Source organism: Daphnia carinata, chromosome 6 (genome assembly GCF_022539665.2).
Source record: "Daphnia carinata strain CSIRO-1 chromosome 6, CSIRO_AGI_Dcar_HiC_V3, whole genome shotgun sequence".
Taxonomy (NCBI): domain Eukaryota; kingdom Metazoa; phylum Arthropoda; class Branchiopoda; order Diplostraca; family Daphniidae; genus Daphnia; species Daphnia carinata.
Window position 1 is genome coordinate 6,765,295 of NC_081336.1, and position 13,281 is coordinate 6,778,575.

At 39.0% G+C, this 13,281-nt stretch overlaps 3 protein-coding genes across 4 annotated transcripts; all 3 read left to right on the forward strand.

The window, feature by feature from the left end:
• The first annotated feature begins 34 nt into the window (after positions 1–34).
• On the forward strand, positions 35–1,211 carry LOC130702382 (uncharacterized). The gene is made up of 2 exons (XM_057524064.2): positions 35–471; positions 553–1,211. Exons 1-2 carry the CDS (start codon positions 454–456, stop codon positions 1,126–1,128), a joined length of 594 nt encoding a protein of 197 aa, XP_057380047.1. The 5' UTR covers positions 35–453; the 3' UTR covers positions 1,129–1,211.
• A 649-nt stretch (positions 1,212–1,860) lies between these two features.
• LOC130702359 (importin subunit alpha-3-like) lies at positions 1,861–5,011 on the forward strand. The gene is given in 13 exon segments (XM_057524037.2): positions 1,861–2,081; positions 2,216–2,318; positions 2,678–2,882; positions 3,002–3,071; positions 3,136–3,453; positions 3,515–3,640; positions 3,702–3,836; positions 3,912–4,016; positions 4,081–4,191; positions 4,194–4,223; positions 4,318–4,417; positions 4,492–4,583; positions 4,648–5,011. Coding segments are annotated over 13 exon segments (1,560 nt in total). The 5' UTR covers positions 1,861–2,012; the 3' UTR covers positions 4,744–5,011.
• Positions 5,012–7,677: 2,666 nt separating this feature from the next.
• On the forward strand, positions 7,678–12,786 carry LOC130702348 (ABC transporter G family member 20-like). Of its 2 annotated transcripts, XM_059495638.1 has the most exons (13): positions 7,678–7,820; positions 7,882–7,966; positions 9,301–9,723; positions 9,902–9,995; positions 10,066–10,347; positions 10,445–10,854; positions 10,922–11,132; positions 11,197–11,374; positions 11,446–11,561; positions 11,636–11,706; positions 11,768–11,856; positions 11,919–12,095; positions 12,163–12,786. In XM_059495638.1, the coding sequence occupies exons 3-13, from the start codon at positions 9,452–9,454 to the stop codon at positions 12,468–12,470; spliced, it is 2,208 nt and encodes a 735-aa protein (XP_059351621.1). In that variant the 5' UTR covers positions 7,678–7,820; positions 7,882–7,966; positions 9,301–9,451; the 3' UTR covers positions 12,471–12,786. The 2 variants fall into 2 exon arrangements, with proteins under 2 accessions (XP_059351621.1, XP_057380007.1); XM_057524024.2 differs by lacking the exons at positions 7,678–7,820; positions 7,882–7,966 and adding an exon at positions 8,497–8,868.
• Positions 12,787–13,281: the final 495 nt, after the last annotated feature.

Below are 13,281 nucleotides of genomic sequence, written 5' to 3' on the forward strand. Positions count from 1 at the left end.
GGATTTGTAAAAGAATCAACAATTCATGTCGGTTGCATACAACCTGTTTTTGGAGGAGGCAATGTTCACATCGAGAAAGTGCAACGACTGTGATAATATTGAGGTGGTTAGGTAGCGTAAAAAACGCTTTAAAACGATAAGTTTCAATAAATTATCAAGTACAGATAAACCCATTCGCATCAAAATAGGTTTTATGATGTAAAAGGCCTTGAGTCGCATAACGAATTAAAGAATTGCTATTATGGTAGATGAAGTCCAAAGCAATCACGATCAATTTTTCTGAAAAAGCTATTGAACAGCAATTCTAAGTAAGTGATTAAGTAATGAATTAATGAGGAAATTCAAGGACAAGGGTTGGAACATGATGGGTATATAACTAGATGGAAGACTATACTCTAGCACAAACGCACTACTCTCCGCTTTTGAAACATCCAGCCGGATCCTGTCACCACAATGGAGGTCCCTGTTATGGTATATTCCATTTACCAATTCTCGTTACTGTAATCGGTACGCTTTTAAATGGTAAATTATTTTTGTCTTTATTGTATTAAGGTTGTCCTTTTGTGTGGAGTCTTGATAATTACTATTGAAGCTGGAGTTGTAACTCGTCTTCGTCGCTCTCCTTCCAGCGATAAAATTGCCAATAAATTCAGAATTCCGCACATTGCTTTGGTTGGTCTAGTCGATCAACCCGTACCAACGGCAATTGGTATCCCCCAGAAAACCCTTTACGCACCAACTTCTTATGGACCCCCACCACTTCCTGTTTCCTACCCAGCACCAGCGTACCCTTCACCTTCATACGCCCCTCCATCACCAAGTTATATGTCACCAATGATGTCATATCAATCGTCGTACGTACCACAACAGACACCGAACCAGTACTATCAGTCGCCAATGTACATGCCTCCACAGACACCCTATCAAGCCGCGCAACAGCCATTGGCAACTGAGCCCCAACAGGAGCAAATCCTTCCCGTGCCAAAACCCAATGGCTTAGCAAACGCTACAGACCAAGTGGCAACCAAAGATTTTCAGATGGAATCTACCGATTTATCCTTAACCGATTTGAGGATTGATGGTACTAGCCAGGACAAATCCAGTTGGGAAACCGAAACTTCTTTTTAGTTTTTTGAACACTCGCTTTATGTAATAAATATTCTTTTTTACACAATCACCATGCACAAATTCTTGTTGCACTCTTTAAAAACACTGTCACTTGGTATTACTAACCAACTAAAAGATGCCTAGACTAAAGCGGGGGCCCTATTTAGCAGTTGACTATTTTGCGTCAAAGTCAAACCTGTCATTACGGGTCCCTGGTCAACAATCAACAGAAAATAAAGTGAACAAGCAGTACTATCTGAGCTTTTTAAGCTATTCAGTATCAGGTTAACTGTGGTAAAGGGTGGACAGAACATAGACAGACAGATTTCAGTCATTAAGTAAAGAACAAGGGTTTACAAAAACATATTTGTCGACTAACGTAAAAAAATATTGGATCGAGATTGTATTTTTTAATTCAATAAAATAAGTTTCATCCTTTTCATTAACATATGGTAGGTAGCGCAGATTCAAAGTTAAATTGAATTTCGGGAGTAAATCACGGTGCGTTCTTTTGAGTTTGTCTGTTTAGTGAAATCTACTGTTTCCTGTTTGCCAGTTTTTCGTAAAAGAATGCCCGGTTGTCAATAACTACTTTTACGAAAACACGTACTCTTTCAGGAATCTTAATGAAAACAGCAGTTTGTGAAAAATTGGATTTTTGTAGATAAGTTTGTGTTTTTATCTCTGACTGCTTATTTTTATTTTCGCGAAATAGTTAAATGTCAATCAAAGTATAATTTTTGTCCGTAAGATGGCTTAGGCTTGTATCGTATCGCCCATGATGATGGTCGTGTAATTCGGTGTTGAAAGTTTTTGTCTTTGGTTTTTATATTCATCGTAATTGTTATAAAATCTTTCGAAGTGGTTGTGGAACTGTTTTCAAGTTTTATGTACTGAATTCAGCCATGGCGTCACACGATAATAATGCGAAAGGACGTTTGCAAACTTACAAGAATCAGGGCAAAGACGTGGAGGTAAGACTGATGACACAATTAGGACATAAATAAGTTTTCTTTTGGTATCCCATTTGCGTTTGGCCGATTTCACTAGGGCGTAGTAGTTTTCGTTTGGTTCGCCGGTAATATAAAAATCCTTTTTTTATTTTCAGGAGATGAGGAGAAGGAGAAATGAAGTTACAGTAGAACTGAGGAAAAACAAGAGAGAAGAAACTCTTCTCAAGAAACGGAATGTGCCTAATACTGACTCTACAGGTACCCTTTTGCATTCTTAAATGTTTCCTTATGAACCCCATTGCATTGTTTCATGGTGGTTTATTATAAGGGTTTCTTCACTGTTTAATGTCCATCATATCTTTATCACAACTGTACAATTGGTAATCACTTTTACAGTGCATTGTGAATGTAATTGTTTGAAAATTTACTAGAAATTTGCACTTCACCTAGAACTAAAAACTTCACTAATCACACTAAATCTACTTATGTAAGAAAGGAATCTTGAATGAATCAACGCTGAAGTTAGCAGTGAATGTTTAAATTTATAATTTCAGCTCACCAGAGTTTTTTTTTCCAATACTAAAGTCATACATGCCTTGTAACTTTGATATCAACAGATGAGGATGAAGCAGAGAGAGGCCTTTCGTTGGCGGGACTAGAACAGATAGTTGCTAATGCATCCAGTCCAGACCCTGACATTCAATTAGCAGCAGTGCAAGCGGCTAGAAAGCTCTTATCGTCGGATCGTAACCCACCGATTGATGCACTTATTCAAAGCGGGGTTCTACCAGTATTTGTTAAATGCCTAGAACGCCAAGACAAGTATGAAATCGTAATATTTCACTCAATTATCTGAAGCCAAATAAGTTTATGTGGATCCGTGGGCTCATGTTATTGCTCCGACTTCTGTTTTATGTTTATTGTTGTCTTTTTATGTTTAGTGCCGCACTTCAGTTCGAGGCAGCTTGGGCATTAACAAACATTGCTTCTGGAACATCTGCCCAGACTCAAGTACAGTAAAACTACAGTTTCTTGTTCAAATTTGAAAGCTTATCTTTTAATTTTCCTTCAATAGGCGGTAGTGGAAGCCAACGCAGTTCCCTTGTTTCTCATGTTACTACATTCACCTCATCCAAATGTCTGCGAACAAGCTGTATGGGCACTGGGAAATATCATAGGCGATGGTCCACATCTGCGAGACTATGTTATTAGTTTGGGAGTAGTGCCCATCTTACTGAGTTTTGTGACAGACACGATACCCATAAGCTTCCTTCGTAACGTGGCATGGGTAATCGTGAACCTCTGCCGCAACAAAGACCCCCCACCGCATGTCGATACCATTCGAGAACTGCTGCCAGCTCTTAATACCCTCATCCATCATACTGACACCAACGTAAGATAATTAAATTTAGAGCATCAATTAGCCTTAACTTCCATTCATTTTCTTTGTACAGATTTTAGTTGACACAGTTTGGGCTCTTAGTTATTTGACCGACGGTGGAAATGAGCAAATTCAAATGGTTATCGATAATGGTGTGGTGCCAAGCCTGGTGCCTCTTCTTTCACATAAAGATGTCAAGGTAAAGACTTTTGTTTCAGTTTTACATTTCCAACAGTATAATGGTAACATAAAATGTTTAGGTTCAAACGGCTGCACTGAGGGCAGTAGGCAACATCGTCACCGGTACCGATGCACAAACTCAGTGTGTGTTGAATTGCGATGCGCTAGCTCACTTTCAAACCCTTTTAAATCACCATAAAGAGAAAATCAATAAGGTAATTGTCAACAATCTTGAGTTATATTATTCTGTTTCTATGTTCTATTTTTTTGCTATTTCATTTCTCTCTTAGGAAGCATTGTGGTTCCTTTCTAACGTTACTGCGGGAAATCAGCAGCAAGTACAAGCTGTAATCGATGCTGGTCTAGTTCCTTTGATAGTTCAACATTTGTCAAGGGTAAAAGTGTAGAAAGCTAAACGTTTTTCCGCTGGATAGTAATTATTTCATATCGATGTAATAGGGAGAATTTCAGACACAAAAGGAAGCTGCGTGGGCTGTAACCAATTTGACGATCAGTGGGCGTAAACAGCAAGTGGCTTATCTAGTTCAATGTGGCGTTATATCTCCATTTTGTCATCTCTTCTGTCATGTAAAGATCCTCAGGTATAGCGCAATTAATTATTTTTCCCATTCGTTTATACCTAACGTATTTTAATTCTAACTATTTTTTTTCCTCTTTTTTGGCTTCCCGTCGCAGGTTATTCAAGTTGTTTTGGACGGCATTTCTAATGTTCTGCGTATGGCTGCACCGGGTCCGGAAAGAGATTCTGTTGCGACTTTAATAGAGGAATGCGGAGGTATTAAAAGCTTGATTCTGTTCATAGTAATTGAACGCAGATAATTTTGCATAATCTTCTATCTCAAATTCTAGGACTTGATAAGATCGAGACGTTGCAGAATCACGAAAATGTTGACATTTATAAATTGGCTTATGATATCATTGAGCAGTACTTCTCTGAAGAGGTATGATACTCTCCATGATTAGATATCTTTTCTACAAGCTCATGCAATTATGTTGTTTTCCTAGGTGGCTGAAGATCCGAATCTTGTTCCAGAAGCTAGTGATGATGGATTTCAATTTGATGCTAATCCCGGCGTCCCCAAAGAAGGATTCCAGTTCTAAATCAATGGTAAAGGAGTATCTACACAAGAATGGAGTAAAATATCGGGGAAAAGATCGGGGAAATCTTGGAAATCGTGGAGGATATGGGAGAACTGTTCTTTTGGCAATTTAGAATGTAGACTTCTGTTGTGTTTTCCCAATAATCTTATTTTTGGTTCTATTTTTCCAAGTCACTTAACTTCAACAGCTTCCCCAACAGTTAACTAGTTCTCTTAGATTCAATCATGCCAAGTGACAAAACTTTTTTCAATCAACCTTGTTTATCAGGCACCTTGCGCCTCTTTTGGACAACTCCTCTGTCTGCATTACTGCAATACACTAGTTGCTGTACAGAATACTGGTGGAGAAAAATGTTTTGTGATTTAGCTAGTTGTTTCATTTCACCTAATAAACATTTCATCCAACTACAAGAAAGTATTAATTTTTTTTTTTCAGGTTTGATAACACTTAGGGTTTTTGAAAAACAATGTTCCTTTAAAACTCTGCCAAACCATTGTTTAAAAATCTCCTAAAGTTAAACTACCTTAGTCCTTAGACGTCTTTCACACCTGTATGTTTTGTTAACCATTAACAGATTTCTTTTTTATTTGATAATGAAATAGGAAACCCAGCTTACATTCTGTAGATAACATTTCTTTATAATACTCCAAATTCGAAAATGATTTGGAGAGTTGTGAAGCAGATTGTAGTAAAAAGAAGCTGGGAGACAACCAGATCAGGTTGAACAAGTTTCAGTGGCAGCAGATACTACAATAAGTTTTGCAAATGTCGTCATTGCTATCAAAAGCAGGTTTGTGGTAAAATCAAGAGAAAGGGGAGAAAATCAATGGCTTTTGACTTGACTATCGATGTTGCAATGTCAGAGAAAAAAAGTGGGTAATTGAAACGATTCTAGCAAGCAAGCAGTATGTTTTTCTTTAATTTTTGTGTGAGCTTTACTGGGCGATGCATATGTGGTTGAAAATGGCATAAAAAAGTAACGAAATTTATAGAGAAAAGTATGGCATTTTCAAGTTTTTTTATTTTCATAATTTCATTCATTATTAATTTTTAAACTATGTTTTTTCATTTTTCAGTTTCTACCATACGAATTTACTTGGTCCTGCTCTAGCGTCTGCTTTTTTAGTTTGTGAAGGTTGGAAGTCTACATTCGGCTTACAACTAAGAAGATAGCGATTTTCACATCTTTAATATTTTCCCACGTCACGATTGTTTGCCAGTGTTAAATTTGTACCATTCTAATGTATCGGAATAGGACTTGCCATTTGATTTACCCCAACATATTCTTGGAACTATGATACTGTTTGTTGAAATTTCTGCAGCTGAACTCGGATAGGACTTCGAGGCTCGACCAATTGCTGGTTAAGGTAAAGCATTATTGCAAACGTTTATCCTTATTTTGTAAACCTACATAGAACAAAAGTGACAGAGATTAGTAAGAATTCAACACAATAGAAGTTTAAGAGAAGATAAAATCTGTTATTGGCATTTCTGATTAGACGTAACCAAGATCTAGTAACGATTAGGTCAACAGTATTTCTGGGGTCGTCTTTTATGTTCTTTTTCTTTAGATAGCAATGAGAAATATGGAACGATTTCCTAGTGAAAGTGCGTTACTGTCATAACGTCCTTAAGTAGAAGGGACTCTTCGTGGTTTCCTTAAAGGAAAATTTGACAGACGACATTTGAACTATTAACAGCTTAACTTTAAAAGTTGTGATTCAAGGTATACAGCCTGTGGATTCGTTCTTAAAGCTTGGTAAGGGTAATATAGTTGGAATGCATCGGGATTAAGCCAGATAACTTTATACGGTGTCAGATAAAATCTAAGTACTTTCCGACCTTTTATTATTTTTCCCATCCTTTAACCTTCTGGAAAATCTTGGCTAATCGACCAACACGGTTGTATTTCGTTTTGCATATTTTGATTCGCAATCGCATGAAATGCCTTGTCCTAACTTGCTCAGACCACGTCAAATCCCGCCGATCCCATCACATCCTGTCAAATCTCGCCAAATCCAGAATATTTATCGAATGTACCAGCGCAGAGTTCTGATTTACTATATACAATCTCAATTCCTACTTAGAAAGCAAACAAAGTAAGGTACTGGTTAGAGCCTTAAAACAACTTGTGGTACAAATAATTACAAACGTTCATATTCGAGTGAATGACGCGCACAAAAAACAAAAAAACCTAAAAATTTCCCTTATGGCCTATTTTTTGAATCACTTATGCTGTAGTAGGTAATGTGGGAATCGCTTTTAGTAAAAAGAAAAAAAATGTAATTCCTTTTTTGGGTCACACTGGTATGTGGTATAAAATTTATTGGTTCTGTCTTTTAACATAAAAAAATATGTTTAATTTCATGGTTTTCTTGTGAGGTTATTCAAACCAGTTGACTATAATGATTTGCTCGTCTTATGGAATTTGCCAGTTGGCTGCATTCTCTGCATAGCAAAGAAAGAAAGTCAAATTAATCGTTTATCTTGACACGAGTAAGTGAACATCTCACCAGCCAAACCTGTATCTTTAGTCCCACCACTTTCTTCTTAGGAATATTGGAGACTGAAATTACTGTCATATATCTGGGCTATTTGCATTGCACAGGCTGTGACGAAGTACCTTCTGTCCTACAGCAGCAATAATGAGCTATTCACGCAACAAGGGCTCCTTGATTCCGCTTCAAAAAGCTGCGTATGCGAAACATTGGCCGCCGTGCTCGAAAGGCTTATTTGCAATACCAAAAAAAAGATACGTTTGACAGTTTTTCTCGGTTTTGTTTAATGAGAATTTTTCATATCCTATTGTTATTTTAATTGCAGGTAGTCGAGCATTCTTCGTTTAGTCGGTGCACTGTCCAAGTTGCGCCAAAGGTACACACCCGTAACGTTAATAATAACAGGAGAAATTCGAACCGGAATTTTTTAAAACAGTGTGTTGAGAAAAGAAAAATCATTTCTCCGATGGTTGGAGGTTTAATAGATGTAAAATGGACAGCGTAATTCGCAATTGGTTTATTGCAGACCAGCTGTATGGAGTAATTTTCAGCGGAATCTGACGCAAAAAGGAGAAACAAGTACTTAAGGGAAATTCTACTAATATACTATTATTGTAAACACATTTTTTTTCCTGGTTAGGTTATTGTCCCACCATTACGGATGGAGTGGTTGTATCCTGTTAGATGGGTAAACTGTGACTGGAATCTACAAAGAGACTTAACAGGTTCGTGATCTTACTTCACTTGAAGCGTTTGCCAAATTTTTAATAGCGTCTCGTTCACGATCTTCCATACGGCAGTCGGTACAACTAGGGAGATATAAAAATTTCTAATTAAAAGATTGGAATCAATTGCCCATAATTTTTATTATAACCTGTTAACATTAGCCAGTGACATCCACCGCGTTATTTTGCGATTTTCTTCACATCTGTGGCCTAATTCTCTCAAACGGCACAATACTCTATGATTATGACTTGGTGCTACTCAATTTCAACAATGTAAAAGTAGGCTTAAACGTATAGTGGGGGAACAGTATAGATAGAGAGGAGTCTCTCGAACGCCCGACCGTCAAATACCCCCGGAGCGAGAAAGTGGTATATTTTCAGCTCAGTTTCTCTTCCACTCTCTCTTTTTTTCAGATTCTTTCACACCGAGCGTTGAACATTTTTCCTAGTCGTTGACCTGATTGTTGGATTGTCTCGCTCAGTTTTCTTTGCCTACCTTACGCCTTCCATTCTCTCTTTTCCCTGCACGACTGTCTACTCTAGGTTGTACAGCGCGCACAAGCTATCTAGCAGCTGAAAGAGATAGACGTCCATTTCGTAGTGGTCATCATTTCAAGAGCCAACGATTCCCTTTTTTTTTGTTCGCGCACCCTACAAGTGATTTTGTTTTTTTGAACCCCTTCATGTGGGGTTGTACCGTTTTTGTTTAACCGAAAGTGTTGACATCGCTAACAAATGTTGACCGAATCGACACCTGCAGTTGACGAAGACATACTTCGTCAACCAGCTCCGGAATGTGAAGCGGCCGTTTATGTCCGCAATGCTTGCAAAAGCTTTGGCGTCGGAAAGCGTCGTGCAACTGTATTACGAAACCTGGAGATGACAGTTAAGAAAGGAACCATGTAAACAAGATTTTTTGTTACACTTTCTACAGCAGATGTTTCCAATTTTTACTTTGCATTTCTGGAATAATAGTTACTGTTCGTTCATGCGGGAAGCTTTCAGCTGGTTGACGTGACAATAGATCAATCTTCATTTCACATGATTGGCCTATTAAAATTTGCAAATTTGAAGAAAGTGACTTGTAATGAAATCTTCACAATTTAGAAAAGGGAATATTGAATCGGGGCCGCGTAAAGTGCATTACCTTCATGCCCGTAAGGCTCTACGGAAAAGTGATACGTTTTCTTACCCAAGACATCCCTTTTTTTTTTTTTTTTTTAGAAACCGCAATAGTTAAGCGATGAACGTCTTCAATCGTGCTGTTGAAAACCACGTAAAAAAAAATCTGAGAAAGCTCGAACCTAAATTTCTTTTTTTAAACTGTTGGTTAGATATGGATTATTGGGAGCCAGCGGTTGCGGCAAAACAACCCTGCTGAGCTGCATCGTCGGCCGACGCAGTTTAGACAGCGGAGAAGTGTTGGTCCTTGGTGGCGAGCCAGGCTCACCGGAGAGTGGGATCCCCGGTCCACGGGTCGGATACATGCCGCAAGAACTTGCCTTGTACGGCGAGTTTACCATCAAGGAGACGCTCGAGTACTTTGGACGTATTTACAATCTGCCGTCTGCTTTCGTCAAGTCTCAAATGGAGTTCCTCTTTAAATTGCTGGATTTACCACCGGGTCACCGGTTCGTCAAGACGCTGAGCGGTGGCCAACAACGGCGAGTTTCCTTTGCCGTCGCCCTCTTCCACGAGCCAGAGCTGCTCATCTTGGACGAACCGACAGTTGGTGTCGATCCTATGTTGAGAAAAAGGTCAGTCTACAGCAAAAATGCGCTTTTACAACGATGAAACTTTCTCTTCGAGCCTCTGGTGGACCCAAGCTGCGATAAGAAAAGTTGTCGAGCACGATGTTCTATTCCGTTTCTCGTTATGCTCGTAACTATAAAAAGAAACACGTTTTGGTGTTTTGCTTTTTGTGTGTCTTTGCAGCATATGGAACCATTTGGTACGACTGAGTACAGACCATGGAAGAACGGTCATCATCACGACCCACTACATCGAAGAAGCCCGACAGGCTGATACGGTTAGCAGTCAACAGATTCAAGGAAAAACGTGGAACTTTCATTTTTATTCTATACTTTTTCTTTCGCCAGATTGGCTTGATGAGATCGGGTCATTTGCTCGCTGAGGAATCACCGCAGAATCTGCTTGCGACACACGGACTCCGTACGTTAGAAGAAGTTTTTCTCAAATTAAGCAGAACGGAGAGAGCTAAGAAACATGGTGCCTTAACGGCCTCTGGCCGTGCTGTTCGCTCTGCTGATTCAACACAACAACAAGATCATGGACATGACAATCCAGCCTTTCTTTGTACCGCTGATAATCCAGATGCTACAAGCGCTGTCGCTTCAAGCAACAGAACCAACACCCCTACTGTAAGTATTTATTAGCTCATGTCATTCACGTTTGGCAAACGCAAAACGAATGTCGATCAGATCTGAATTCCACTTTACCCGTCTTTTTTTTCATTAGACAATTTACGAACAGTATTGGAAGGGTTCCAAATCTGTCATCCCACGAGCCGATGAGCACGGCATCGTTGGTTTAACATTCAGCCCATCCCGTCAAAACCTCGAAGAAAGAATTAGCGATACTCGAACAGTTCAGCGACGCGTCGGTTCAAATGTGAATAGGCCAAACGCAGATTGTGGAGCGGCACCATTTGATTCACAAGAAGTCGTCTGTGAACCCAGTGAATTGAAAACTGGAAACAGTTCGACATCCAGTTGCAGTAGCTCGAACCTCAGTTGCGATACGGCAGTGGCTACTAGTCGGCCGGCGAAGAAACGCGGAAGTCGCACTTTCTCCTTATCAATGCCTTCACCTCATCGTACCGCAGCTCTCATTCGCAAAAATTTCTTAATTACCATAAGAAATATAGGGTAATGCCGACTCATTCCCGCGCTACTTTTGAAACCCGCTTACGATTTTTAAATATTTTCTATGCAGAATGTTTGCCTTTGTTTTCCTCATGCCCGGACTTCAATCGACGTTATTTTGTTTGGCCATCGGCCGAGATCCAACTTCTCTCAAGTTGGCAGTTGTAAATGAAGAGCTGAACCCAAGTTTAGGCCGCGTCTGCAATTACACTACGGACTGCACATATTCCATGTTTAGCTGTCGGTATCTAAGATACTTAGATAATTCAACAATTGTACAGGTGATTTGATAAAAAATCTTTATCCAAATTCCGGTGATGCTTATTCAAGTTTATTGATTTTTAGATCCCTTATCAAAGTTTATCCGATGCGCTGGATGCAACGTTACAAGGAACAGTTTGGGGAGTCATTCATTTTGGTCGAAATTTCACAGAGGAACTGCTGGAGCGTCAAGTTGATGGCAATGCTGTTGACAAAGAAACAATAGAGGCTAGCCGAATAGGCATAACTCTCGATTGGTCAAGTAAATAACTTACTTACTTCATGTTTTAATACATCAATCTGATCATGACATTTTCAACTTTTGATGAATAGACGAACAAATCGCCTTGACACTTCAACATCGCCTCGTCGGTGGTTTCAATGAATTCAACAGGAATCTAGTGACATCCTGCGATTACCAACCGGTGATTCCCAGCATTCCTGTCGAGGTAACATAGATAATATTAAATTTTGAATAAAAAAATTGGAAATCATTCTCAAGTATTTTGCTCTATGTTTTCAGTTTATGGATCCTGTTTACGGCAAAAAGAATCCTTCTTTTACAGACTTCATGGCTCCAGGCATTATTCTAACGTAAAAGACTAAATAGAACAGAATTTGCAAACATAACTTTAACTATTTTTTCACGTTACAGAATTGCTTACACCCAAGCCGTGTCCTTAACTGCTGCTGTTTTCATTAACGAACGGAAACAAGGTCTTTTAGATCGCAGTTTAGTTGCCGGTAATAGACTTTTGAAACCGTTACGTGACCTAGATACTAAGTAGTCAATTTGATTTTCATAGGCGTTCGGACATCTGAAATTTTACTGGGTCATCTCGTCACGCAATTTACCGTGCTGGTGTTCCAATCGTCAGTTGTATTTCTCGTAATGTTGCTGGTCTTTAAAATCACTTGCCAAGGTAGTTTGGCCCTTGCGATGTTTATCACACTTTTACAAGGGATGTGCGGCATGTTTTACGGTAACACAATTATTTTTTTAATTTTTCAATGTCGGCCCTGACATTAATGATATTTTTAAATATCCAGGTTTTGTTGTATCGAGCCTTTGTGACCAACAAACCAGTGCTTTGCAGCTATCACTCGGGAGCTTCTTTCCTAATATGCTTTTAAGTGGAGTGTTATGGCCTATGGAGGGCATGTCCATTTACCTACGCTATCTTTCCTATTTCATTCCATTAACGCACGCAATCGAAGCCCTTAGATGTATTTTTGCACGCGGATGGGGCATTGACAAGCCGGAAGTTTATTGGGGCATTGTTGTCAATTTCGGTTGGATTGTTGGCCTTCTTTCGGTATGCTTAACAATCATTCGCATACGAAAGTACACAGGCTAGTTAGTGGTAGCACGATACCCAATAAGGTTCCTGCAAAGTGTCTTACAATTTATATGCTTAGTGAGACACGATTCGGTAGAAACGTTTTGTTTTCAACTCGTTTATTGCCAATTGGGCAAAACTATGGAGAAAAACAATGGTTGCCTTGTGAAGTAGGATGTCCCCGTGAAATGCTATACTGCTGGGCGTTAGCGAATATTAATGTAATGCTCAAAATCAATCGCGGAAATGGTATTTTTCCAAACTGTTCTGCTATTAATCTAATGCCAATTTTTTTCGGAAAGAGATGTACCGTTTCAAAAATATATACAGTATCAGACTTTTGTAGCAGTCTCTCACTAATACATTTTGAATAAACTTGTTGGATCTCAGGAAAACTTGTATTCACTACAGGCCATAGGACATTTTACATACCACGAAATCCTCTTCTATTTTTGTGCATGATGAGAAATATCATTCACAGTGGTTTTCGTAAACATTACTGGTTATCGATTGTAAGTTTAAATGTTCGGTTCAGCAAGAAAGAAATTGCTTTCCCCATCTGAAGGCAAGTCGGGTAGTGAATCTCACAAACTGGGAATACCCGTGAAATTAAGTTCATTGGCATTGGCCAAATTTCATGATTTTTCATATTAAAAAAAAACGTTTATACCAAATTGCATCTCTGTTGAGATTGCGTTATTATTGCATACCAAATTTCATTTTGAAGGATCGCCCGTTTGTGCTTAGTCAGTCGTCTAGCATGCTGACCCTTCCCGTTATCACTTGAGGTCGTGACGTCGCCTTTGTCGACGAGTATTTGAAATTACTT